Below are 27,755 nucleotides of genomic sequence, written 5' to 3'. Positions count from 1 at the left end.
TCTCCTAAAAAGAAGAAGAGGAAGACAAATCCCATAGTGGATTTCCTTATGGCAGAAAGTGAAAAGGAGCAGAAACGCCGTGAGGAGAGCGAGGCAAAAACGGAGAGATTCCTGAACCTGTTTGAGCACCTTATCGACAAGATCCCAGATAATTAAGTTCACGTTGTCATGGCTGTTATGTGCAATATGTTCATAACAGATCCTGTTTTTGTGATGGTTGATTTGTTCATATGTTGACTGCACTATTAATACATATTTTTATACTGTTCAGAATATTTACTTTAATACTGTACATAATTAGTTTTACACCATTCATATTTATTTTTATACTGTTTATAGTATTTACTTCTTTACTATATTATATTTATGTTAATGTTGACGTCAATGGCATAATAAAATGCAATTTTTGTTTCTAACAGAATGTGAGCATGAATAACACTTTTTCTTATGTATTCATAACACTTTTCCACCTGGCTAGTAGTGACATTCCTGAGACTGACAACCATACAGTAAAATTCCTGAGACAGATAGTTAAATATGAAAAGATTTATTACACAAAAAGTAAAGTGTTATTTCAGTAAACAAACTTAGAAATCCTCTGTGTGCATCCAAGCACAATTGTAACACAGCAAATGGTTTTAAACATTCAACAACAAGTTTCCAAAAAAAGTTAAAGAACAAACTATATACATTTATGGGGCTTGCACATGGCCTGAGGCCAAGGCAGCCAGTCCATCCCTTGTAGCATTCCCAGAGCTCTCCTTATCTGCTAGGGGCTCATGGGGAGGTTGGGGGTTAAGGATGTCCTGGTCAACATCTGCATCTGGCTCCAGCATGTCCCCATTATCCAGACACACATTGTGTAGGAAGGCACATGACGCAACAACCAGAGGTGCAAATGTGGGTTTAACCTCCACAGCTCTGAACAGTGTGTGAGGAGCCTCGGGTACCAGGACTGTGTGCACATCAAGAGGCCTCATCACAGCTGGTTGTGTGACCACAAAGTCTGCATCGGTGCTGTCTGCATTCACGTGACACAAGGCTTCTTGGCCTACTGTGTGCCCTCATCACGTTGAGATGCAGAAGCTGCAACGACACAATCAAACCAACTAATCAATCTTCTGTATCTTCAAAAAAACTTAAAATTTTGAAAACAAGTTTCTGCTGATTGAATCTGCACAAGGAACATTTAAATACTGATATTAAATCAAACAAAATTGTATTTGATAGGGTCACAAATTCTATTGTAATTCTGTCAAGTGTTTCATTAACTTCTTTAAAAATAACTGACATTAACAGTTGATGATGTAATGTAGTCAAATATAATCCAGTGTTGTCACATGTCACCGCTGACATAAAAACACACTGTCACAGTAAAGGTCTTACCTTCAGTCCTGGTGGGAGCCTGGTGGGAGCCTTGCTCCTCTATCTCTTCCTCTTTTTGCCCTACACAAAAACAAACACATTAGACTTTCCATCTCATATCAGCTGATAAAAAACTGTATTTCATCACTTCTGTTCAGTGTGTATTGATGTATGAGTTGTGTGCGAGCAGGTTGGACTTACAATGTTGTCACTGCGGGACCATTCTGGGTGTCTCTGGGCGTGGAGCACTCTCTCCGTCTCGGCCTGACGGAAATATCTGGCCTGCTCCTCTTTGGTCGGTGCAGCAGGTGAGGCCAGCGACATGGAGGCTGTTTCTGGGGAAACCAGCGTGAAGGCAGGGCTGACCTCACACAGCTGTGGCAGGTGATGCACAGGCACATGTACAGTCGCTGCAGTCTGTGTGTTTGGCTGCTGCACCTGGACTGTCTGTGTGTGAGGAGCCTCGGGTACCAGGACTGTGTGCACATGAAGAGGCCTCATCACAGCTGGTTGTGATGACCACAAAGTCTGCATCGGTGCTGTCTGCATTCACGTGACACAAGGCTTCTTGGCCTACTGTGTGCCCTCATCATGTTGAGATGCAGAAGCTGCAACGACACAAACAAACCAACTAATCAATCTTCTGTATCTTCAAAAAAACTTAAAATTGTGAAAACAAGTTTCTGCTGATTGAATCTGCACAAGGAACATTTAAATACTGATATTAAATCAAACAAAATTGTATTTGATAGGGTCACAAATTCTATTGTAATTCTGTCAAGTGTTTCATTAACTTCTTTAAAAATAACTGACATTAACAGTTGATGATGTAATGTAGTCAAATATAATCCAGTGCTGTCACATGTCACCGCTGACATAAAAACACACTGTCACAGTAAAGGTCTTACCTTCAGTCCTGGTGGGAGCCTGGTGGGAGCCTGGTGGGAGCCTTGCTCCTCTATCTCTTCCTCTTTTTGCCCTGCACAAAAACAAACACATTAGAGTTTCCATCTGATATCTGCTGATAAAAAACTGTGTTTCATCACTTCTATTCAGTGTGTATTGATGTATGAGTTGTGTGCGAGCAGGTTAGACTTCCAATGTTGTCACTGCAGGACCATTCTGGGTGTCTCTGGGCGTGGAGCACTCTCTCCATCTCAGCCTGACGGAAATATTTGGTCTGCTCCTCTTTGGTCGGTGCAGCAGGTGAGGCCAGCGACATGGAGGCTGTTTCTGGGGAAACCAGCGTGAAGGCAGGGCTGACCTCACACAGCTGTGGCAGGTGATGCACAGGCACATGTACAGTCGCTGCAGTCTGTGTGTTTGGCTGCTGCACCTGGACTGTCTGTGTGAGGAGCCTCGGGTACCAGGACTGTGTGCACATGAAGAGGCCTCATCACAGCTGGTTGTGATGACCACAAAGTCTGCATCGGTGCTGTCTGCATTCACGTGACACAGGCTTCTTGGCCTACTGTGTGCCCTCATCATGTTGAGATGCAGAAGCTGCAACGACACAAACAAACCAACTAATCAATCTTCTGTATCTTCAAAAAAACTTAAAATTGTGAAAACAAGTTTCTGCTGATTGAATCTGCACAAGGAACATTTAAATACTGACATCAAATCAAACAAAATTGTATTTGATAGGGTCACAAATTCTATTGTAATTCTGTCAAGTGTTTCATTAACTTCTTTAAAAATAACTGACATTAACAGTTGATGATGTAATGTAGTCAAATATAATCCAGTGTTGTCACATGTCACCGTTGACATAAAAACACACTGTCACAGTAAAGGTCTTACCTTCAGTCCTGGTGGGAGCCTGGTGGGAGCCTGGTGGGAGCCTTGCTCCTCTATCTCTTCCTCTTTTTGCCCTACACAAAAACAAACACATTAGTCTTTCCATCTGATACCTGCTGATAAAAAACTGTATTTCATCACTTCTATTCAGTGTGTATTGATGTATGAGTTGTGTGCGAGCAGGTTGGACTTCCAAAGTTGTCACTGCGGGACCATTCTGGGTGTCTCTGGGCGTGGAGCACTCTCTCCGTCTCAGCCTGACGGAAATATCTGGCCTGCTCCTCTTTGGTCAGTGCAGCAGGTGAGGCCAGCGACATGGAGGCTGTTTCTGGGGAAACCAGCATGAACGCAGGGCTGACCTCACACAGCTGTGGCAGGTGATGCATAGGCACATGTACAGTCGCTGCAGTCTGTGTGTTTGGCTGCTGCACCTGGACTGTCTGTGTGTGAGGAGCCTCACATACCAGGACTGTGTGCACATCAAGAGGCCTCATCACAGCTGGTTGTGATGACCACAAAGTCTGCATCGGTGCTGTCTGCATTCACGTGACACAAGGCTTCTTGGCCTACTGTGTGCCCTCATCACGTTGAGATGCAGAAGCTGCAACGACACAAACAAACTAACCAATCAATCTTCTGTATCTTCAAAAAAACTTAAAATTGTGAAAACAAGTTTCTGCTGATTGAATCTGCACAAGGAACATTTAAATACTGATATTAAATCAAACAAAATTGTATTTGATAGGGTCACAAATTCTATTGTAATTCTGTCAAGTGTTTCATTAACTTCTTTAAAAATAACTGACATTAACAGTTGATGATGTAATGTAGTCAAATATAATCCAGTGTTGTCACATGTCACCGCTGACATAAAAACACACTGTTACAGTAAAGGTCTTACCTTCAGTCCTGGTGGGAGCCTGGTGGGAGCCTGGTGGGAGCCTTGCTCCTCTATCTCTTCCTCTTTTTGCCCTACACAAAAACAAACACATAAGACTTTCCATCTGATATCTGCTGATAAAAAACTGTGTTTCATCACTTCTATTCAGTGTGTATTGATGTATGAGTTGTGTGCGAGCAGGTTGGACTTCCAAAGTTGTCACTGCGGGACCATTCTGGGTGTCTCTGGGCGTGGAGCACTCTCTCCGTCTCAGCCTGATGGAAATATTTGGCCTGCTCCTCTTTGATCGGTGCAGCAGGTGAGGCCAGCGACATGGAGGCTGTTTCTGGGGAAACCAGCGTGAAGGCAGGGCTGACCTCACACAGCTGTGGCAGGTGATGCACAGGCACATGTACAGTCGCTGCAGTCTGTGTGTTTGGCTGCTGCACCTGGACTGTCTGTGTGTGAGGAGCCTCACATACCAGGACTGTGTGCACATGAAGAGGCCTCATCACAGCTGGTTGTGATGACCACAAAGTCTGCATCGGTGCTGTCTGCATTCACGTGACACAAGGCTTCTTGGCCTACTGTGTGCCCTCATCACGTTGAGATGCAGAAGCTGCAACGACACAAACAAACTAACCAATCAATCTTCTGTATCTTCAAAAAAACTTAAAATTGTGAAAACAAGTTTCTGCTGATTGAATCTGCACAAGGAACATTTAAATACTGATATTAAATCAAACAAAATTGTATTTGATAGGGTCACAAATTCTATTGTAATTCTGTCAAGTGTTTCATTAACTTCTTTAAAAATAACTGACATTAACAGTCGATGATGTAATGTAGTCAAATATAATCCAGTGTTGTCACATGTCACCGTTGACATAAAAACACACTGTCACAGTAAAGGTCTTACCTTCAGTCCTGGTGGGAGCCTGGTGGGAGCCTGGTGGGAGCCTTGCTCCTCTATCTCTTCCTCTTTTTGCCCTACACAAAAACAAATACACTAGACTTTCCATCTGATATCTGCTGATAAAAAAACTGTTTCATCACTTCTATTCAGTGTGTATTGATGTATGAGTTGTGTGCGAGCAGGTTGGACTTCCAAAGTTGTCACTGGGGGTCCATTCTGGGTGTCTCTGGGCGTGGAGCACTCTCTCCGTCTCAGCCTGACGGAAATATTTGGTCTGCTCCTCTCTGGTCGGTGCAGCAGGTGAGGCCAGCGATATGGAGGCTGTTTCTGGGGAAACCAGCGTGAAGGCAGGGCTGACCTCACACAGCTGTGGCAGGTGATGCACAGGCACATGTACAGTCGCTGCAGTCTGTGTGTTTGGCTGCTGCACCTGGACTGTCTGTGTGTGAGGAGCCTCGGGTACCAGGACTGTGTGCACATGAAGAGGCCTCATCACAGCTGGTTGTGATGACCACAAATTCTGCATCGGTGCTGTCTGCATTCACGTGACCTTGGCCTACTGTGTGCCCTCATCACGTTGAGATGCAGAAGCTGCAACGACAGAAACAAACCAACTAATCAATCTTCTGTATCTTCAAAAAAACGTAAAATTTTGAAAACAAGTTTCTGCTGATTGAATCTGCACAAGGAACATTTAAATACTGATATTAAGTCAAACAAAATTGTATTTGATAGGGTCACAAATTCTATTGTAATTCTATCAAGTGTTTCATTAACTTCTTTAAAAATAACTGACATTAACAGTTGATGATGTAATGTAGTCAAATATAATCCAGTTGTCACATGTCACCGTTCACATAAAAACACACTGTCACAGTAAAGGTCTTAACTTTAGTCCTGGTGGGAGCCTGGTGGGAGCCTGGTGGGAGCCTTGCTCCTCTATCTCTTCCTCTTTTTGCCCTACACAAAAACAAACACATTAGACTTTCCATCTCATATCAGCTGATAAAAAAACTGTGTTTCATCACTTCTATTCAGTGTGTATTGATGTATGAGTTGTGTGCGAGCAGGTTGGACTTACAATGTTGTCACTGCGGGACCATTCTGAGTGTCTCTGGGCGTGGAGCACTCTCAGCCTGACGGAAATATTTGGCCTGCTCCTCTTTGGTCAGTGAGTTCCACTGGACATACGTCAGCACACTCTTAGCACACGCACACACTAACACACAACTACGGTCTAGTGCACGTACACAAATGCTAGCATAAAAGCATACAAACAGATACAACGCTCAAAATCCTTTAATGTTCGGTTTCTTCTCTGATTATGAGATAGTAAATGAAAAGCACAAATCACCGTAAAGTTGACAAGATTTAAAGTTACACTGAGTGTCTCAAACATACAGAGCGAACACACTTACAATCTGTCCCAGGACTGTGTTTATGGCCGCACTTCCTCTGCCTTGAAGCTCAGTGCCAACATTTGCTCTGTGCTCTTTCAGGAAGAGCATGAAGGCATTCAGAGGCTTCTTCACGTATGGCCCCTCGTTTGACTGCTCTTTCTCGCGCTTTCTTTTTCTACAGGAAAAACAGAGTAAGAGGTCATGTTACTGATGTTACTTTAGAGAGAAACATTAAGATAAGCAGAATAATACAAACATTAATCCTGTCTGTGCTGTGTTGTTAATTTAAACTCATAAAAAGAGACCAATAATAATAATAATATTCATGTAGGCATTTTGGTGGACGCATTAAAGACATCTGAAATCAAACTACAGCTGATAGATATTAAATATAAGATGACTGTGATCTGTTCATGAGTCTGGCGTATTTATAGCCTGTGGGGAGAAAACTTACTTTGAACTGGAGGTGTTCAGTGGAGGAACAGCAGGAACGGGAAGAGCAAAATGTCCCTCTGGCACCTTGTACAACACCCCTCCATTCCTACACAGATAAAGAGAGACAGATGAGCACATTAGATAACAGACAGAGTGTATGTGACAACACAAACAGAAGCTCAGTAACTGTGTACACTTGTGTTTGTTTGTTCTATTTATGTGTGTGGTACTTACAGCACTCCAACGAAGCGCAGGCTCTGGCCGTCAGGGAGTCTAGGCGCTGGCACACTGTTGTACTGGAGAGTCAAACACACACACAGTGCAGGTGATGAGACAAGCTGCAATAATGTCATCTGACCACCAGGTGTCAGGATTTACACTGCATTTAAATTATAAAAACTGTGAAGAATTCTGTGAAGCAAAATCATATCTAAAGAACCTACACCACATAGTTGCTGTTGAGGGTCACAGGGGTCAGAAGTGTATATTCATGGTTAGGTCAGGTGACCACATTTCAAAACACAAGGGCCTATTTAATGCATTTATGCAAAACCATATCTTTGAGGCACTGAGAGGGAGTGGGAAACATACAGTAGGGAAGTAAAATTCTGCAGCATGCTACAAGTGAACCTCATTCACAGTCACACTGTGTGCGGTTAACCAGGGTCTGCTGTCAGGACATCATCAACAAGACACTGATACGGCAATTGATAATAATCCAGCATTGATAATATCCTTCTGCTACAAGGATGCTACTAAACCTGCTACAACCAAACAGTGAAGATGTTCAGAGTGTGTGGTTAACCAGGTGTCTTACTGAGTGTGCAGTAGCAGTAGCAGGCTGACAGATAACTGGTGCTGTCTGTGGCAGGGGACCAGCTACTGCAGGCTGACTGACAACTGCCACGGCTGGGATGTTACCAAAAGGGCAATGATATGGCAGGTACTGTGGAGAGAGAGCCATAAAACACACACTCAATATAGCATTTCACAAACCAACAGTCAAAACATAATACTGGAAATCTGCTTTATCAGACTGTCCAATGAAAATCATATCGAGCACCACAGGAACATGTTACTGTGAGACTAGAGAGATTCTGTTTGCTTGTGTGTATCATCCTTGAGTATTCAAATCCTCATAAACTCACTCGCATGATAATGAGGAGACTGTATTAGCGATGAACATAATCAAGGATGGGAAAGTCACCATCACCATGTGGGTCATCTACATAAAACTTGTCTGGTTTCTTGCTTATAGAAAGAAACATTCAAATTTGCCTTTTTTCTTTCCTTGTTTTGGCACGAAGCATCAACTATTGACAAGTATCCGTATCAATATTGATCTGATCCTAATGAGTCCTGTCCCTGACCTCTACTTAGTATCTTACCTGTCCCTGGCTATATGCACCGGCCTGACCATGCAGGTGGACTGGCTGCATGATCCCCCACTGAGGCAAAGGTCCAGCGTACATTGTGGGAGCAGCCGTCCAAGAACTCTGCTGCTCAACCGTACGAGGAATTGCTCCCAGGGGCGTACAGTCACTGTGTCCTATACGATGCCTCTCTGCCAGCTGAGGCTGGGTGATGTTTTCGAGCCCAGCGTAGACAGGAGGAGGAAGTGAAGGTGGAGGAGACGGAGGGTTGGGAGCATTGGCCCTGGCAAAGATGCTGTTTGCCGTCTCCATCAGAGTGGACATTGGCTCTCCTCTCTCCATCTCCTCAATGACTTGCTCCAACTCTCCAATAACATCCACTTTGGTAGTGGAGATGTTTTGTGGAGGAGGAGAAGCAGCAGGGTGACCAACTGCTGCTGTGGTTGGGACGCCATTTACAGGCTGCAGATTTGGCAGGTGCTGTGGGGAAAGAGGAAGAGTTGATAAACACAGTCAATATACCATTTCATAAACAAACACTCATCTTTAAATGCACGTAACAGCACAGTCTTTACTGTGAATGGACACAGAACACATAACAACACAATACATCAGACTGTCCAGTGAAAATCAAACAGAGCACCACAGGAACATATTACTGTGAGTGTAGAGAGATTATGTTTGCTTATGTCTATCATCCTTGAGTATTCAAATCTTTACCAAATCTGCTCCCAGGGTGATGAAATCCCCATATTCTTCACCCTGTCTTTCAGCTGACTGAAGCTGGGTGTTGATTCCCAGCCCAGCAAAGACAGGGGGAGGGGATGAAGGTGGAGAAGGTGGAGGGTTGGGTTCGTTGACCCTGGCAAGTGTTTGGTCCACGGTCGCCATCAGAGCGGAATGTTGCTCTCCCTTCTCCATCTCCTCGATGATACGCTGCAGCTCTCTTATGACATCCATTTTGGATGCAGGGAGGTTTGGCGTGACGCCTCTCCTCAGCTTGTCACTGGACCTCGTTGATGGTCACAGGACTCCTGACACACTATTACAGAAAGCTGGTTCGGAGACAAAGAGGAGAAACATTACATATTATAGCCTGTATCGTATTATACTCTTTCAGAGATTTGTTTTATGTTTTAGTTCACTACATTAATGTGGCAGTTTCTTTACAAATATGGATTTTACACACAAAATATATGATCTGTTAGGAAAGATTTAACTACTAACCAACATATAAAGTTCTTATGACTTCACCTGGTGCAACTACATCATTAAACTGCTCATTACATGCAAATGCATCAGTAGCTATGTTTCCATCCAAAAGTGATTTGAATAATTGAAAACATTAAAAGAAATACAAATCCTGTGTGTTTCCATTAAATATACGGACTTTGGTGAAAACTACGAACTCATTTTCCACAGAACTGGAAACAAAACAAGTCTCGCATTCTTCTTCTTCTACATTTTCTGGCGGTTGGCAACCAGCTTGTAAATGCATTACCGCCTTCCCGACCTGGAGTGTGTATCACCATGGAGGGAAGTGCGCTATGTCAGACTTCGAACATAACTGTTTCCATCCCCATTTTGCGAATCAATGTTTTTTGAATCAGCAAAACACAGCTAAAGCGAACGTATTTTAGTTTGTGCGAATCAGGGGATTTTAATTCGAGTTTTGGTGTTTCCATCATAATTTTCCTATTTGATATTTTTAGATGCGCATCTAAACAGACTGATGGAAACATGGCTAATAATACTCCAATATTTTAATGTAGCCTAAACAATACAATGACTCCTCTGTATTTCAGTTCAGTAAGATCTGAAGGCAGCTGTAGCATTGCAAATAATTTAAGTGGAACATCTGAATACAAGTGGTGTACATTTATTCAAATGTTATTTTAAGCTAGTGGAGGATTTCCATGTTTGCGCTACACTGGCTTATATTTTAATTTCAGCACATTTCAGAGGCAAAGTAAATGTTGTTTCCCCAGACCCCCCTGAAGGGTCACGGAGGCTGGCCATAGAAAATGGCGCCCTAATGCTGATTACGGCCCTGAGCTGGAGGATAACGTTACGTTTCTGTCGTGAGTAAAAACAACATTTTTAGCTAACGTTAGCTGTGTGTGTTAGCTAAAAGTTAAAAAAATATCCCAGTTAGCCTTAACTTTGCGCACCCAATCTGTTACTGCAAGTTGACGTTAGTTAACGTTAGATAAAACATACCGTTACTGTAACATTAGTCTACCAACTCACCTGTTGGCCGCTGCGTCACTGACGGTGCAGGTCGCTGGCTTGACTTTAAAATGGTATCGACAGTTGAATTTAAGGTAAGTCTGTGAAAATGTCTCCGTGGTTTACTCTGTGAAGGTTGGACTGGTTCTGATGAAATGATCAGATACTTGGGTATTTATACAGTTTCAGCGTTCTGTACCAGAACCACCGTCTTTGGGCACAATTCAAACGTCGCTTTCTCTGTTTTCATTCAAATGTTCTGATAACCAGTGTTGCCATGTAACTAAGTACATTTATTCAAGTACTATACTGAAGTAGCTACACTTTGAAGGTAGCCTACCTAACGTTACTTGTAGACTGAGTATTTCCATTTTATCCTACTTTATAGGCGACATCTGTTCATTTATGTCTGTTTTTTATAATGTGTTACCCACACACGCTTACAAACATTATTTCTGTTAATATTTTTTAGTAGGTTAAAGGCTATTGTTATGTTTCCTCTCAAAAACACAATGAACACAATCATGCACTGTACACTTTACATTTCCTCCCCCTCAGTCATTCCCCCATCCAGTTACTATTTCCAAATTCCCTCAAACCAAGGCAGGAATTATGATATGCTACATCTTATTGCCCAATTGTACATATTCGTATTCGCATATAGTTTTGATTTTTAAAAATTCTCTCTGAACCCCAGACCCCACAGCAGATTTGGTCACTAAATCCCTCGAACACTGAAGAATTTGGTGGATGAGGTGACATACATTTCATCAGGATTCTCCTACCTGTCGAAAGGGTTAAGAAAGCAACTGTTTTTGTTTAAGCCTTTATTTAAAGTTTGATCTTTGTCACCCTGAGCACCACAGATGCACCTCCAGGCACTGGGTTGAAGATTTAGATTAAAGGACTCTGATAAGACTTTGAATATTGTATAGGCCCTACCAGTAATATGTCAGTGATGGGCAGAACCAATACGTGTGTAATATCTGCTGAACTGTGACATCTGTTGCAGCTATCCACTTCATCTGAGTACATTTCTAAAAGACCTTTTGGTGAACTATATTAAATATTTATATATATATATTTAATATATCATACAACAAATTCAGCTTGAACCTTACAGTCCTTACAGAGCCTTACCAGTCTAGTTTCCACTGAGCTAAATAGCAGAACTGTATAAAATCAGATGCACATCTGTTAACCTTATGTATTTATTTTTAAATCAATTTGATTTATTGACTTCCTTGTGGTCACTGACTGTGCACTGACTTTTCTTTGATATTAAAACATTTGACACAAGAAAATTAATAATGCTTACCAGAACGCCATTGATTGAGCTGATGCTGATGAAATGAAAAAAAAAACAAATCAAAGGTCTGAAAATATGTAACTATGTCCCTCACATGCAGGTGGGATCCTTTGTTGGCCACTGTTTTAGTAAAGCATCCCTTCTGGCTGTAAGGGGCAGCAGGGGCAGACAGTGGAGCTGCAGGTGTCTTCCAGAAATTGCAAATGAAATGTGGGTCTGGGATTTACTGACCAGTGGGTGCTGTAGGTGCAGGTTCAGGCCCTCAGCAGTCTGCCAGAACCTGAAGGTGGAGGAGGCTGCATAAACACTATTGACTGTGATGCTGCCCATGTGGAAAAGATATAGATAAATCTTAAAAAGAAAGTTTGTATCCCTTTTGTCTGAAACTTGTATGTAATGCATACGGCAGTGAAACCAGATATAAGATCCTTATTAAATTTGTACAAAATGAAACTTGTGTGATTTGGGTACTTAAAAGAACATTATATGACAGTAATTCCACATACAATATCCTTAGTAGAAAAATGTAATATCAAACTTATATGAGTTGGACAATAATCAGTGAAACTAAACTCTTGTAAGTATGATAGAAAACACTTACAAGATTTACTTGTGGTGCCACAAACATGAAACAACATAATCTGATAATAAAATTGAAGGGAAAAGCATATGAGTTGACTGAAAGCAGGTTTTCAACATGTAATGACAAAGGACTGTTAAAATGTTGCTAAGTTTAGCATTTTTGCTAAACCAGGCATCATATTCTTCTCTCTAAACTAATTAATTTTCCTTAAATTATTACAAGGGTAATATTGTTTAACATTTTAGGAGCAATTATATCCAATAAGTTAGGAAAAATGATTAAATCAACACAGCAAATATTCAAAATCCCTGTCGAATGTATTCAGTGTAACGCAGAAATTGAAAAAGACTATTCATCCCATTCTTGTAGAAATAGTTATATATATATATATACTGTAGATGCAACTCTCAAGAGGTGGCAGGGACCCAACTCTCCAGCACTGGCATCACAATCAATGCCAAGATCACAGAGCTCCATGCCAAAAGTAAAGCATCCCCTTAAATTGAGCTTTGTTGCTGTTTGTTGTGTAATTTCAGTACTCAGATTGTTGAAAACAAACACACTGTTCCATGTGAAATGATTATTGTTCAGCAGTGGTAAATATTAGTCAATATAAGTGACTATGCCTAATTTGTTTTGCGAATAAAGTTCGTTGAATTCAAAATTTGCCTAACAGCCATTTTTTCAGTATTACAGGTATTGAAAGACAACATTTATAGACTGCATTTATGTAATTTGAATGGTAGAAAGTAGTTGTTCTGGGAGCTGACCAAGCAGTTAGTGCATTGCTAGTTTGTTACACAGTTTGATCCAATTGCAGTAGTAAAGGGACAAATTAAGTCTTGTCACTTTCATATGTGAGTCATGTGTTTCTTATGACAGAAACTTATATGAAACTGACTGTATAGATTTGTATATATAAAGTATGTATTTTTTATAATCTTATTTCAAATTTCATAGGCTGACATTTAAAAATTCTTATAGAAAAAACATAAAGAAAACATAGTTTATCACGACATTATATCCCTTAACATACAAAAAAACTAAATGTAATGGTACATATTCATATATGTTTATATAGCCTACTGGTTTTTATTAAATGACATATAATGAGCTTATATAAAGCATATAAATAAAGCATAATTCCCCTGCAAAATATATTGACTTTACATGGCCACTTTCAAGAGTAAATCATATAAGCCTCATATGATGCACAATACATAAAACGTAAACTGAAGGTGATGGAACTTCTTAGAAGTTTTTTCTATTTCTTTTCCATATGGCTGATCTTCCAGAAGGAGCTCTTCTTCCTCCCACTCGTCTGATCTCTGGGTGGATCAGGCTGGTGTACAGCAGTATGAGATATTTGTAGTGTCTCAGTGTCTGGCCATAAATGTGCAGTTAATCTGATGTTTGAATGCATGTTAGAAATGATCAGGCCTCATTGAGTGAGAACTTGGATGTTATATCTGTGTAACGCAACCTTTGTGGTTTTCTCCAGGCTCTGTCGGATTTCACAGACTTCCAGAGGCACCAGGAGCTGATGAAGGGCCAGGAGGATAATCCCTTTTATAAGAGCTGTGTACCAGCGATGCTTATTTCTCCTCTCCATGCAGAGACTCCACCTGAGAATTTAGTGTCTTACATTTCCAACCATGCTCCCTTAAAAGTCGGCCACTTATCTTGTTCTAGTACTTTGTACTTGTAAGCCACTTTTGCTCAGTAAAGTCCGTCAGTCTCTGCAGTCATTAGATCAGTCATTTGACTCCACAAGAATTAGCATAAAACAGATACATCCATATCTGTGATCCTGGTGAATTGTGTAACTTTGAAAGCTGTTTTCTTTTCACACTTTTCTAAATCATTATTGTTTTTATTTCAGTTTGCTAGCAGACATCTATACTCAGTTACTCTCTGAAATGTCACCCTTTATGAAGGGTTTATATGAATTATTTGCTTGTGTGTCTCTTAATTTCTAATAAGTCATCATGTCTGCAGTTAGAAATGTTAGTATGTTGATGAAGGATTGGCATACCAAAATATAGTATTATCAATGTCTTATGAATTATCTATAAGGAAAAAGTAAATGACCTTTTTACCAATACTAAAGCCATTAATTAATGTTTGAAACCCCTTTACAAATGCTGAGTCATTAGAAAGTGGGACCAAAAAATTAAGTCTGTAGGAAGTCTGTATCAAATTTAAAGAAATTTCCATCAAGTTCGTCTTGAGATGTCTTGTTCACTAGAATTCACAATGTGACCTTTGACCTCTGATCACCAAAATCTCATCAGTTCATTGCTGAGTCTAAGTACAAGATTTGGAGAAATTGCATCAAGGCATTTTTTAGAATGGGACATGAATGGACGGACGACTTGGAAACATAATGCCTCCAGCTATAGCTATCGTCAGCACAGAGGCATAAAGATAGTGACATTTAATTTGGAGATGCCTCCAGATGTTGTCACTCAACCTCTGAACCTGTATGAGTATTATGTGATGTGCAGACTGAAAAGATTAACATAGCAACATACTGTAGCCTTTATGCTCTGTGGATCCCAATAGAGGATCACTCCTGATTGGGTTAAATCTCTCCTAACATGAAATACATTTAGCCTACAGGGACATAGACTCACAAGTCAGTCTTTAGACGCTTTGCTTAACTAAAGACTGATGACTTTCTCCCTGATTTTGTGTTTAGATGGGCGAATACAATTTCAGAGTTTAAAAAACTCCCTACGTTGCAGAACCAATAGTAAATCTGCAGGGCAGTCCTTCGGTGGCTCGCTGAACTCTAGTGCTTGAAAACAGAGTCCCACTAGAAACACGTGTAGCGGTACAAAATGGCTCAGCCGTACTCGCAGAAAACGCCGTCAAAGTTAGTGGATGTTTGTCGCGTTTGCGGCAACACATTCTCGCCAACTAAAAGAAACAAACATAATCTTTTACAAGGCCATGATTCATTAACTATAGACTATAGAGGGGATCAAGACTATAGACTTGATTGTCAAAGTCAGACTATAGACTATAGAGGACAAGGCGATTCCCTCTATAGTCTATAGTCTGGGTAGAAAACCAGCAGAGCTATATATATAACTTATATATGTATATATATATCACATTTTTCACATCACTGTATCACCGTTTAGACTAATCCGATGTTTGTAAAGTCTAAACACAATGATTGAACAAACATTACTATTTCTGTGTGCACGTTTAGCTGGGCTAACCGTTAGCCGTTAGCCCTGTTAGCCGTTAGCGGTGTCTGTAATAGATAACTCGTTAAACGGTCCGTGAAAAAAAAATCTTTTCCAGCGGATATCTTAGTTACAACATGATTGAGCTAGCAAAGCAGTTTTGTGTTGCTATGTGTGGTATTTATTCAGTTTTGGGAAATCACGATGTCTAGAAAGCATCAGTGGCTGCAGCTGACAGGGACAGCTAACACTAGCAGCAAAGCTAACATCAGGACATCATCTGTTAAAAGCCTCCCGTTTTCGGATATGACATGAAACTACTCCAGTTAGCTCAATCACGTTGTAACTAAGACATCCGCTGGAAAAAAAATATTTTCTTCACGGATGAGCACACAAAATCTCTCGGTATCAGTTTTCAAGCTCTCTGTGTGTTTGTTTCCTTGCGGACGAGAAAAGGGGGAGCGCACATTTCCGAGAAGGCGTGTTCTTTTCAAAAACGCAAGAGGCGTTGCTTTGTTGCCGGCCGTTTTTGCTGGTGTGTTAAACACACTTTAGAAAGGAGTGTCCCCAGACTATCAGAAGGCGGAGATCTCTGATTGTCTGGTGGCCAGACTAGCTGCTGTTAGCCTTTAGCGAGTCTGCTGGCGCTAGCTAGAAGCCAGTGCTCAGCTCTCGGTGTGTCTGTGTGGAGAAACTCCGTGGGTTTCATCAATAACTGCTTCTAGGAGCAAGGTGATAATCCTCTAAGTGTATTTCTTTGTAATTCAATCTACAGTCAAAGTTAATTAAGTTACTTTGTTCTTACTGGTTTACTTGTTCATTTAGAAACCCTGTGGATTTACTGGGCATTAGCGCCATTTTGTGTCTGTGCCTCGCCGAACACAGAGATTGGTGAGCATGATTATTACTTTTCAAAGAGGGATTTCATTGTATTTGGCACTGAAATGAGTTCATGATTGTATTGTAAACATATTTCATGTATAGCTGCTAAGATTTATTGACAAGTTTTAAAGTATTTTCAATTTTTTTTGCGCTTGTGTAAAATATTGTAATATAAAATTAAAATGTTCAAGTTCATACCAGGCACTGTTAAAGGGCATATGAAAAAAAACTGTGACAGGTATGTGCAGTATTGTACATATGAGGGGGGGTGAGAGTGAGAGACATCCCTCAATTGGGACCCACGGTACAATACCAGTGAAAGTATCACGGTTCTGAGTAGTATCAGGATACCACAGAGAAAAATGAGGCAGATGTGCCTTTTGTCATTTATAAAAAGATAAATCACTTTTCTATAATACATCAATGATATTTCAATGGAATAGATTACTTATTGACTTATTTGTACTTCAAAAACAGCATCAATAAGTGGTTAACATAGGGGGGATCAAAATAAAATAAATAAAAATCAACCAGCCACCCTCCTTCCCTAACTAGTCCCTTCATAAGTAACGAACAGTCCCTAAAGTTTCTCCTCTGATACGCCACATACTGTGTGCCGTCATGGCTCAGCTGTTCAGGTACTTTGGGCAGTCATGACAACAAGTTATTCACCTGGAGCCAAACTTCTTCGCGGTGGCTGTTATAATACGCCGCTGTATTTGACAGGAATACGTATTCCTGTCCGTGTCTGTGACCCCCATTCAACCCACAACCGGCGGGATTCGCCGTTACTGTTTATCGCCACACTGTCCGTCACCGCACACTGTTTGATTGCGTTATCAAAACATGCCGCTATTATTTGGCCTTGCTTTTCACTTATTCCACCGAATACCGAATGTGTGTTTTTTTGCAATATTCGGCCGAATATATTTGGTGCGTCCCTAAATAGGAGCCTTCCCCCACTTCCCACTCACCTGCTCTCCTCACTATACTGGCTGCTGCACTGTTCAAGTGCACAGATGTCTCAGAGTGGTGGTGCATTTGCAAAAATGTTTTGAAGGAGCAGCAGCGGCGGCAATAATTTAGCAGCAGCGACACGCCGCTGCTAAATGAATGTAGAAACACTGCATTATTGTTGTAGTAGGGAGGCAAAGAAGGAAAACAGCACCTGAAACATTTTCCTGTCTATTTTATGTATGATTGACCTGTGCTGTCATGCCCAACAAAATCAACATATCTGTAATTTTGATAATCAGGGTTTGTCACCCTTATAGTTTATAGTAATTGCAAGCAATAGCATTGGTTTCTTTGAAATCTGAACAATGTCACAATAATACACCTATGTTCCATCATCACAGGGACTCCTCAGCAAACCAGACAGCTCATTCGGTACAGAGCAGATAATGAGCAGCGTTTTCAAAGATCCAGAAGTGCTGCCAAACCACTTTTGGGAGTGAGTCATTTGTTTTAAAGTTGCTTGATCGCATACGAACATCTGTGTTTTGTCATTGTTGTGACTATTAATTTACTATTCATTACCATTCATATTTGTTATGATACAGGACATTGATCAAAGAACTTGGTCTGGAGGGAACAATCACCCCACAGCAGGTTTCCAAAAAGTGGGAAAATTTAAAGAAAAAATACAAGGTAATCAGAGAAATTTGTTTCTAGCTTACAGAGTTGCATGACAGTTCATGTTTCCGTGTATTCTTTAACCTATCACAATTACTGAAGGTCTACTGTAAAAAATAAAAAGTCTTACAGCATCATTTGTAATTCTTCTCATTATTTGTAATATTGAGTTTTCACCATGTGTGGATGTGTGTGTTTATTGCAGGAGCTCAAAACCCCCAAAACAGGCTCAGGAACTGATGGTGGGGAAGTAACAGCTGCCACCTGGCAGTTCTATGGGGACATGCATGAGGTGTTGGGTGCCAGGCCTTCAATGGACCCTCCTGTTGTGGTCGCATCTTATGGTCCTGATGCTGATCCCACAGCAATTGTTGCCGTAAGGTTTTTAGATTAGCTACAATCTACAATCATGTTTACATAAATACATACATTCACATTGACATAAATAAAAGAAATATATTGTGAACGTAGTTATTATATATTATATGCAACAAATAGCCATGTCACCCAGTTCCGGCAAATAATTTCTGTTCTCTTCTTTTAGGAGATCGTCAAGCCCACAATTTGTGCCACAGAGCCCAGCCCATCCACCTCAGGCACATCTTCTGAGGCACCCTGTACCTCAGCCTCCCATGGCTACCCCAAGCTCCCAAGCCCTACAACCCCTTCTCCTAAAAAGAAGAAGAGGAAGACAAATCCCATAGTGGATTTCCTTATGGCAGAAAGTGAAAAGGAGCAGAAACGCCGTGAGGAGAGCGAGGCAAAAACGGAGAGATTCCTGAACCTGTTTGAGCACCTTATCGACAAGATCCCAGATAATTAAGTTCACGTTGTCATGGCTGTTATGTGCAATATGTTCATAACAGATCCTGTTTTTGTGATGGTTGATTTGTTCATATGTTGACTGCACTATTAATACATATTTTTATACTGTTCAGAATATTTACTTTAATACTGTACATAATTAGTTTTACACCATTCATATTTATTTTTATACTGTTTATAGTATTTACTTCTTTACTATATTATATTTATGTTAATGTTGACGTCAATGGCATAATAAAATGCAATTTTTGTTTCTAACAGAACGTGAGCATGAATAACACTTTTTCTTATGTATTCATAACACTTTTCCACCTGGCTAGTAGTGACATTCCTGAGACTGACAACCATACAGTAAAATTCCTGAGACAGATAGTTAAATATGAAAAGATTTATTACACAAAAAGTAAAGTGTTATTTCAGTAAACAAACTCAGAAATCCTCTGTGTGCATCCAAGCACAATTGTAACACAGCAAATGGTTTTAAACATTCAACAACAAGTTTCCAAAAAAAGTTAAAGAACAAACTATATACATTTATGGGGCTTGCACATGGCCTGAGGCCAAGGCAGCCAGTCCATCCCTTGTAGCATTCCCAGAGCTCTCCTTATCTGCTAGGGGCTCATGGGGAGGTTGGGGGTTAAGGATGTCCTGGTCAACATCTGCATCTGGCTCCAGCATGTCCCCATTATCCAGACACACATTGTGTAGGAAGGCACATGACGCAACAACCAGAGGTGCAAATGTGGGTTTAACCTCCACAGCTCTGAACAGTGTGTGAGGAGCCTTGGGTACCAGGACTGTGTGCACATGAAGAGGCCTCATCACAGCTGGTTGTGATGACCACAAAGTCTGCATCGGTGCTGTCTGCATTCACGTGACACAAGGCTTCTTGGCCTACTGTGTGCCCTCATCACGTTGAGATGCAGAAGCTGCAACGACACAAACAAACCAACTAATCAATCTTCTGTATCTTCAAAAAACTTAAAATTTTGAAAACAAGTTTCTGCTGATTGAATATGCACAAGGAACATTTAAATACTGATATTAAATCAAACAAAATTGTATTTGATAGGGTCACAGATTCTATTGTAATTCTGTCAAGTGTTTCATTAACTTCTTTAAAAATAACTGACATTAACAGTTGATGATGTAATGTAGTCAAATATAATCCAGTTGTCACATGTCACCGCTGACATAAAAACACACTGTCACAGTAAAGGTCTTACCTTCAGTCCTGGTGGGAGCCTGGTGGGAGCCTGGTGGGAGCCTGGTGGGAGCCTTGCTCCTCTATCTCTTCCTCTTTTTGCCCTACACAAAAACAAACACATTAGTCTTTCCATCTGATACCTGCTGATAAAAAACTGTATTTCATCACTTCTGTTCAGTGTGTATTGATGTATGAGTTGTGTGCGAGCAGGTTGGACTTACAATGTTGTCACTGCGGGACCATTCTGGGTGTCTCTGGGCGTGGAGCACTCTCTCCGTCTCGGCCTGACGGAAATATCTGGCCTGCTCCTCTTTGGTCGGTGCAGCAGGTGAGGCCAGCGACATGGAGGCTGTTTCTGGGGAAACCAGCGTGAAGGCAGGGCTGACCTCACACAGCTGTGGCAGGTGATGCACAGGCACATGTACAGTCGCTGCAGTCTGTGTGTTTGGCTGCTGCACCTGGACTGTCTGTGTGTGAGGAGCCTCGGGTACCAGGACTGTGTGCACATGAAGAGGCCTCATCACAGCTGGTTGTGATGACCACAAAGTCTGCATCGGTGCTGTCTGCATTCACGTGACACAAGGCTTCTTGGCCTACTGTGTGCCCTCATCACGTTGAGATGCAGAAGCTGCAACGACACAAACAAACCAACTAATCAATCTTCTGTATCTTCAAAAAAACTTAAAATTTTGAAAACAAGTTTCTGCTGATTGAATATGCACAAGGAACATTTAAATACTGATATTAAATCAAACAAAATTGTATTTGATAGGGTCACAAATTCTATTGTAATTCTGTCAAGTGTTTCATTAACTTCTTTAAAAATAACTGACATTAACAGTTCATGATGTAATGTAGTCAAATATAATCCAGTGTTGTCACATGTCACCGTTGACATAAAAACACACTGTCACAGTAAAGGTCTTACCTTCAGTCCTGGTGTGGAGCCTGGTGGGAGCCTGGTGGAGCCTTGCTCCTCTATCTCTTCCTCTTTTTGCCCTACACAAAAACAAACACATTAGTCTTTCCATCTGATACCTGCTGATAAAAAACTGTATTTCATCACTTCTATTCAGTGTGTATTGATGTATGAGTTGTGTGCGAGCAGGTTAGACTTACAATGTTGTCACTGCGGGACCATTCTGGGTGTCTCTGGGTGTGGAGCACTCTCTCCGTCTCGGCCTGACGGAAATATCTGGCCTGCTCCTCTTTGGTCGGTGCAGCAGGTGAGGCCAGCGACATGGAGGCTGTTTCTGGGGAAACCAGCGTGAAGGCAGGGCTGACCTCACACAGCTGTGGCAGGTGATGCACAGGCACATGTACAGTCGCTGCAGTCTGTGTGTTTAGCTTCTGCACCTGGACTGTCTGTATGTGAGGAGCCTCACATACCAGGACTGTGTGCACATGAAGAGGCCTCATCACAGCTGGTTGTGATGACCACAAAGTCTGCATCGGTGCTGTCTGCATTCACGTGACACAAGGCTTCTTGGCCTACTGTGTGCCCTCATCACGTTGAGATGCAGAAGCTGCAACGACACAAACAAACTAACCAATCAATCTTCTGTATCTTCAAAAAAACTTAAAATTGTGAAAACAAGTTTCTGCTGATTGAATCTGCACAAGGAACATTTAAATACTGATATTAAATCAAACAAAATTTTATTTGATAGGGTCACAAATTCTATTGTAATTCTATCAAGTGTTTCATTAACTTCTTCAAAAATAACTGACATTAACAGTTCATGATGTAATGTAGTCAAATATAATCCAGTGTTGTCACATGTCACCGTTGACATAAAAACACACTGTCACAGTAAAGGTCTTACCTTCAGTCCTGGTGGGAGCCTGGTGGGAGCCTGGTGGGAGCCTGGTGGGAGCCTTGCTCCTCTATCTCTTCCTCTTTTTGCCCTACACAAAAACAAACACATTAGTCTTTCCATCTGATATCTGCTGATAAAAAACTGTGTTTCATCACTTCTATTCAGTGTGTATTGATGTATGAGTTGTGTGCGAGCAGGTTGGACTTCCAAAGTTGTCACTGGGGGTCCATTCTGGGTGTCTCTGGGCGTGGAGCACTTTCTCCGTCTCAGCCTGACGGAAATATCTGGCTTGCTCCTCTTTGGTCGGTGCAGCAGGTGAGGCCAGCGACATGGAGGCTGTTTCTGGGGAAACCAGCGTGAAGGCAGGGCTGACCTCACACAGCTGTGGCAGGTGATGCACAGGCACATGTACAGTCGCTGCAGTCTGTGTGTTTGGCTGCTGCACCTGGACTGTCTGTGTGTGAGAGCCTCGGTACCAGGACTGTGTGCACATGAAGAGGCCTCATCACAGCTGGTTGTGATGACCACAAAGTCTGCATCGGTGCTGTCTGCATTCACGTGACACAAGGCTTCTTGGCCTACTGTGTGCCCTCATCACGTTGAGATGCAGAAGCTGCAACGACACAAACAAACCAACTAATCAATCTTCTGTATCTTCAAAAAAACTTAAAATTTTGAAAACAAGTTTCTGCTGATTGAATCTGCACAAGGAACATTTAAATACTGATATTAAGTCAAACAAAATTGTATTTGATAGGGTCACAAATTCTATTGTAATTCTGTCAAGTGTTTCATTAACTTCTTTAAAAATAATTGACATTAACAGTTGATGATGTAATGTAGTCAAATATAATCCAGTTGTCACATGTCACCGTTCACATAAAAACACACTGTCACAGTAAAGGTCTTAACTTTAGTCCTGGTGGGAGCCTGGTGGGAGCCTGGTGGGAGCCTGGTGGGAGCCTTGCTCCTCTATCTCTTCCTCTTTTTGCCCTACACAAAAACAAACACATTAGACTTTCCATCTCATATCAGCTGATAAAAAAACTGTGTTTCATCACTTCTATTCAGTGTGTATTGATGTATGAGTTGTGTGCGAGCAGGTTGGACTTACAATGTTGTCACTGCGGGACCATTCTGGGTGTCTCTGGGCGTGGAGCACTCTCTCCATCTCGGCCTGACGGAAATATTTGGCCTGCTCCTCTTTGGTCAGTGAGTTCCACTGCGGACATACGTCAGCACACTCTTAGCACACGCACACACTAACACACAACTACGGTCTAGCTAGTGCACGTACACAAATGCTAGCATAAAAGCATACAAACAGATACAACGCTCAAAATCCTTTAATGTTCGGTTTCTTCTCTGATTATGAGATAGTAAATGAAAAGCACAAATCACCGTAAAGTTGACAAGATTTAAAGTTACACTGAGTGTCTCAAACATACAGAGCGAACACACTTACAATCTGTCCCAGGACTGTGTTTATGGCCGCACTTCCTCTGCCTTGAAGCTCAGCGCCAACATTTGCTCTGTGCTCTTTCAGGAAGAGCATGAAGGCATTCAGAGGCTTCTTCACGTATGGCCCCTCGTTTGACTGCTCTTTCTCGCGCTTTCTTTTTCTACAGGAAAAACAGAGTAAGAGGTCATGTTACTGATGTTACTTTAGAGAGAAACATTAAGATAAGCAGAATAATACAAACATTAATCCTGTCTGTGCTGTGTTGTTAATTTAAACTCATAAAGAGACCAATAATAATAATAATATTCATGTAGGCATTTTGGTGGACGCATTAAAGACATCTGAAATCAAACTACAGCTGATAGATATTAAATATAAGATGACTGTGATCTGTTCATGAGTCTGGCGTATTTATAGCCTGTGGGGAGAAAACTTACTTTGAACTGGAAGTGTTCAGTGGAGGAACAGCAGGAACGGGAAGAGCAAAATGTCCGTCTGGCACCTTGTACAACACCCCTCCATTCCTACACAGATAAAGAGAGACAGATGAGCACATTAGATAACAGACAGAGTGTATGTGACAACACAAACAGAAGCTCAGTAACTGTGTACACTTGTGTTTGTTTGTTCTATTTATGTGTGTGGTACTTACAGCACTCCAACGAAGCGCAGGCTCTGGCTGTCAGGGAGTCTAGGCGCTGGCACACTGTTGTACTGGAGAGTCAAACACACACACACAGTGCAGGTGATGAGACAAGCTGCAATAATGTCATCTGACCACCAGGTGTCAGGATTTACACTGCATTTAAATTATAAAAACTGTGAAGAATTCTGTGAAGCAAAATCATATCTAAAGAACCTACACCACATAGTTGCTGTTGAGGGTCACAGGGGTCAGAAGTGTATATTCGTGGTTAGGTCAGGTGACCACATTTCAAAACACAAGGGCCTATTTAATGCTTTTATGCAAAACCATATCTTTGAGGCACTGAGAGGGAGTGGGAAACATACAGTAGGGAAGTAAAATTCTGCAGCATGCTACAAGTGAACCTCATTCACAGTCACACTGTGTGCGGTTAACCAGGGTCTGCTGTCAGGACATCATCAACAAGACACTGATACGGCAATTGATAATAATCCAGCATTGATAATATCCTTCTGCTACAAGGATGCTACTAAACCTGCTACAACCAAACAGTGAAGATGTTCAGAGTGTGTGTGGTTAACCAGGTGTCTTACTGAGTGTGCAGTAGCAGTAGCAGGCTGACAGATAACTGGTGCTGTCTGTGGCAGGGGACCAGCTACTACAGGCTGACTGACAACTGCCACGGCTGGGATGTTACCAAAAGGGCAATGATATGGCAGGTACTGTGGAGAGAGCCATAAAACACACACTCAATATAGCATTTCACAAACCAACAGTCAAAACATAATACTGGAAATCTGCTTTATCAGACTGTCCAATGAAAATCATATCGAGCACCACAGGAACATGTTACTGTGAGACTAGAGAGATTCTGTTTGCTTGTGTGTATCATCCTTGAGTATTCAAATCCTCATAAACTCACTCGCATGATAATGAGGAGACTGTATTAGCGATTAACATAATCAAGGATGGGAAAGTCACCATCACCATGTGGGTCATCTACATAAAACTTGTCTGGTTTCTTGCTTATAGAAAGAAACATTCAAATTTGCCTTTTTTCTTTCCTTGTTTTGGCATGAAGCATCAACTATTGACAAGTATCCATATCAATATTGATCTGATCCTAATGAGTCCTGTCCCTGACCTCTACTTAGTATCTTACCTGTCCCTGGCTATATGCACCGGCCTGACCATGCAGGTGGACTGGCTGCATGATCCCCACTGAGGCAAAGGTCCAGCGTACATTGTGGGAGCAGCCGTCCAAGAACTCTGCTGCTCAACCGTGCAGGAATTGCTCCCAGGGGCGTACAGTCACTGTGTCCTATACGATGCCTCTCTGCCAGCTGAGGCTGGGTGATGTTTTCGAGCCCAGCGTAGACAGGAGGAGGAAGTGAAGGTGGAGGAGACGGAGGGTTGGGAGCATTGGCCCTGGCAAAGATGTTGTTTGCCGTCTCCATCAGAGTGGACATTGGCTCTCTCCTCTCCATCTCCTCAATGACTTGCTCCAACTCTCCAATAACATCCACTTTGGTAGTGGAGATGTTTTGTGGAGGAGGAGAAGCAGCAGGGTGACCAACTGCTGCTGTGGTTGGGACGCCATTTACAGGCTGCAGATTTGGCAGGTGCTGTGGGGAAAGAGGAAGAGTTGATAAACACAGTCAATATACCATTTCATAAACAAACACTCATCTTTAAATGCACGTAACAGCACAGTCTTTACTGTGAATGGACACAGAACACATAACAACACAATACATCAGACTGTCCAGTGAAAATCAAACAGAGCACCACAGGAACATATTACTGTGAGTGTAGAGATTATGTTTGCTTATGTCTATCATCCTTGAGTATTCAAATCTTTACCAAATCTGCTCCCAGGGTGATGAAATCCCCATATTCTTCACCCTGTCTTTCAGCTGACTGAAGCTGGGTGTTGATTCCCAGCCCAGCAAAGACAGGGGGAGGGGATGAAGGTGGAGAAGGTGGAGGGTTGGGTTCGTTGACCCTGGTGAGTGTTTGGTCCACGGTCGCCATCAGAGTGGAATGTTGCTCTCCCTTCTCCATCTCCTCGATGATACGCTGCAGCTCTCTTATGACATCCATTTTGGATGCAGGGAGGTTTGGCGTGACGCCTCTCCTCAGCTTGTCACTGGACCTCGTTGATGGTCACAGGACTCCTGACACACTATTACAGAAAGCTGGTTCGGAGACAAAGAGGAGAAACATTACATATTATAGCCTGTATCGTATTATACTCTTTCAGAGATTTGTTTTATGTTTTAGTTCACTACATTAATGTGACAGTTTCTTTACAAATATGGATTTTACACACAAAATATATGATCTGTTAGGAAAGATTTAACTACTAACCAACATATAAAGTTCTTATGACTTCACCTGGTGCAACTACATCATTAAACTGCTCATTACATGCAAATGCATCAGTAGCTATGTTTCCATCCAAAAGTGGTTTGAATAATTGGGAAATGCACATTAAAAGAAATACAAATCCTGTGTGTTTCCATTAAATATACGGACTTTGGTGAAAACTACGAACTCATTTTCCACAGAACTGGAAACAAAACAAGTCTCGCATTCTTCTTCTTCTACATTTTCTGGCGGTTGGCAACCAGCTTGTAAATGCATTACCGCCTTCGACCTGGAGTGTGTATCACCATGGAGGGAAGTGCGCTATGTCGAACTTGAACATAACTGTTTCCATCCCCCATTTTGCGAATCAATGTTTTTTTTCGAATCAACCAAAACACAGCTAAAGCGAACGTATTTTAGTTTGTGCGAATCAGGGGATTTTAATTCGAGTTTTGGCGTTTCCATCATAATTTTCCTATTTGATATTTTTAGATGCGCATCTAAACAGACTGATGGAAACATGGCTAATAATACTCCAATATTTTAATGTAGCCTAAACAATACAATGACTCCTCTGTATTTCAATTCAGTAAGATCTGAAGGCAGCTGTAGCATTGGTATTTACAAACAATTTCAGTGGAACATCTGAATACAAGTGGTGTACATTTATTCAAATGTTACTGGAGGATTTCCATGTTTGCGCTACACTGGCTTATATTTTAATTTCAGAACATTTCAGAGGTAACTTAAATGTTGTTTCCCCCCAGACCCCCCTGAAGGGTCACGGAGGCTGGCCATAGAAAATGGCGCCCTAATGCTGATTACGGCCCTGAGCTAAGGGATAACGTTACGTTTCTGTCGTGAGTAAAAACAACATTTTTAGCTAACGTTAGCTGTGTGTGTTAGCTAAAAGTTAAAAAAAATATCCCAGTTAGCCTTAACTTTGCGCACCCAATCTGTTACTGCAAGTTGACGTTAGTTAACGTTAGCTAAAACATAACGTTACTGTAACATTAGTCTACCAACTCACCTGTTGGCCGCTGCGTCACTGACGGTGCAGGTCGCTGGCTTGACTTTAAAATGGTATCGACAGTTGAATTTAAGGTAAGTCTGTGAAAATGTCTCCGTGGTTTACTCTGTGAAGGTCGGACTGGTTCTGATGAAATGATCAGATACTTGGGTTTCAGCGTTCTGTACCAGAACCACCGTCTTTGGGGACAATTCAAACGTCGCTTTCTCTGTTTTCATTCAAATGTTCTGATAACCAGTGTTGCCATGTAACTAAGTACATTTACTCAAGTACTATACTTAAGTAGCTACACTTTGAAGGTAGCCTACCTAACGTTACTTGTAGACTGAGTATTTCCATTTTATCCTACTTTATAGGCGACATCTGTTCATTTATGTCTGTTTTTTATAAT

General features: G+C 41.5%; 2 protein-coding genes across 6 annotated transcripts in view; both read right to left on the bottom strand.

Annotated features, from left to right (window-relative positions):
- LOC125887288 (transcription factor 7-like 1) overlaps positions 1-27,507 on the bottom strand; it is a 43,170-nt gene extending 15,663 nt beyond the window's left edge. Inside the window, exons 1-6 of the mRNA XM_049573988.1 lie at positions 27,365-27,507; positions 8,185-8,649; positions 7,614-7,742; positions 7,031-7,092; positions 6,816-6,902; positions 6,380-6,536 (exon numbers count right to left, since the gene is read on the bottom strand). Coding sequence (XP_049429945.1) covers positions 6,380-6,536; positions 6,816-6,902; positions 7,031-7,092; positions 7,614-7,742; positions 8,185-8,511 — 762 coding nt within the window. The 5' untranslated portion in view covers positions 8,512-8,649; positions 27,365-27,507. The remainder of the gene's footprint in view (positions 1-6,379; positions 6,537-6,815; positions 6,903-7,030; positions 7,093-7,613; positions 7,743-8,184; positions 8,650-27,364) is intronic.
- Positions 602-23,068, bottom strand: LOC125887727 (transcription factor 7-like 2). 5 transcript variants are annotated; one of them, XM_049574757.1, is made up of 6 exons: positions 22,971-23,068; positions 4,067-4,137; positions 3,597-3,766; positions 2,461-2,701; positions 2,274-2,344; positions 602-1,086 (listed from the first exon to the last, which is right to left on the bottom strand). In XM_049574757.1, exons 3-6 carry the CDS (start codon positions 3,705-3,707, stop codon positions 967-969), a joined length of 543 nt encoding a protein of 180 aa, XP_049430714.1. In that variant the 5' UTR covers positions 3,708-3,766; positions 4,067-4,137; positions 22,971-23,068; the 3' UTR covers positions 602-966. The 5 variants fall into 5 exon arrangements, with proteins under 5 accessions (XP_049430714.1, XP_049430713.1, XP_049430715.1 ...); XM_049574756.1 differs by lacking the exons at positions 4,067-4,137; positions 22,971-23,068 and adding exons at positions 5,852-5,891; positions 21,893-22,313; XM_049574758.1 differs by lacking the exon at positions 22,971-23,068 and adding an exon at positions 6,043-6,061.
- Positions 27,508-27,755: the final 248 nt, after the last annotated feature.

Source organism: Epinephelus fuscoguttatus, linkage group LG4 (genome assembly GCF_011397635.1).
Source record: "Epinephelus fuscoguttatus linkage group LG4, E.fuscoguttatus.final_Chr_v1".
NCBI lineage: Eukaryota > Metazoa > Chordata > Actinopteri > Perciformes > Serranidae > Epinephelus > Epinephelus fuscoguttatus.
This window is presented reverse-complemented; position numbering and strand designations above follow the sequence as displayed.

Bases quoted from the DNA above. Each gene is read 5' to 3' on its own strand.
- LOC125887727 (XM_049574757.1), bottom strand. From the start codon at position 3,707: ATGCAGACAGCACCGATGCAGACTTTGTGGTCATCACAACCAGCTGTG. The intron at 2,702-3,596 runs GTGCAGCAGCCA...CAGACAGTCCAG, and splicing joins CTCACACACAGACAGTCCAG to GTGCAGCAGCCAAACACACA. The intron at 1,087-2,273 runs GTAAGACCTTTA...GTGTCGTTGCAG, and splicing joins GGCTCCCACCAGGACTGAAG to CTTCTGCATCTCAACGTGAT.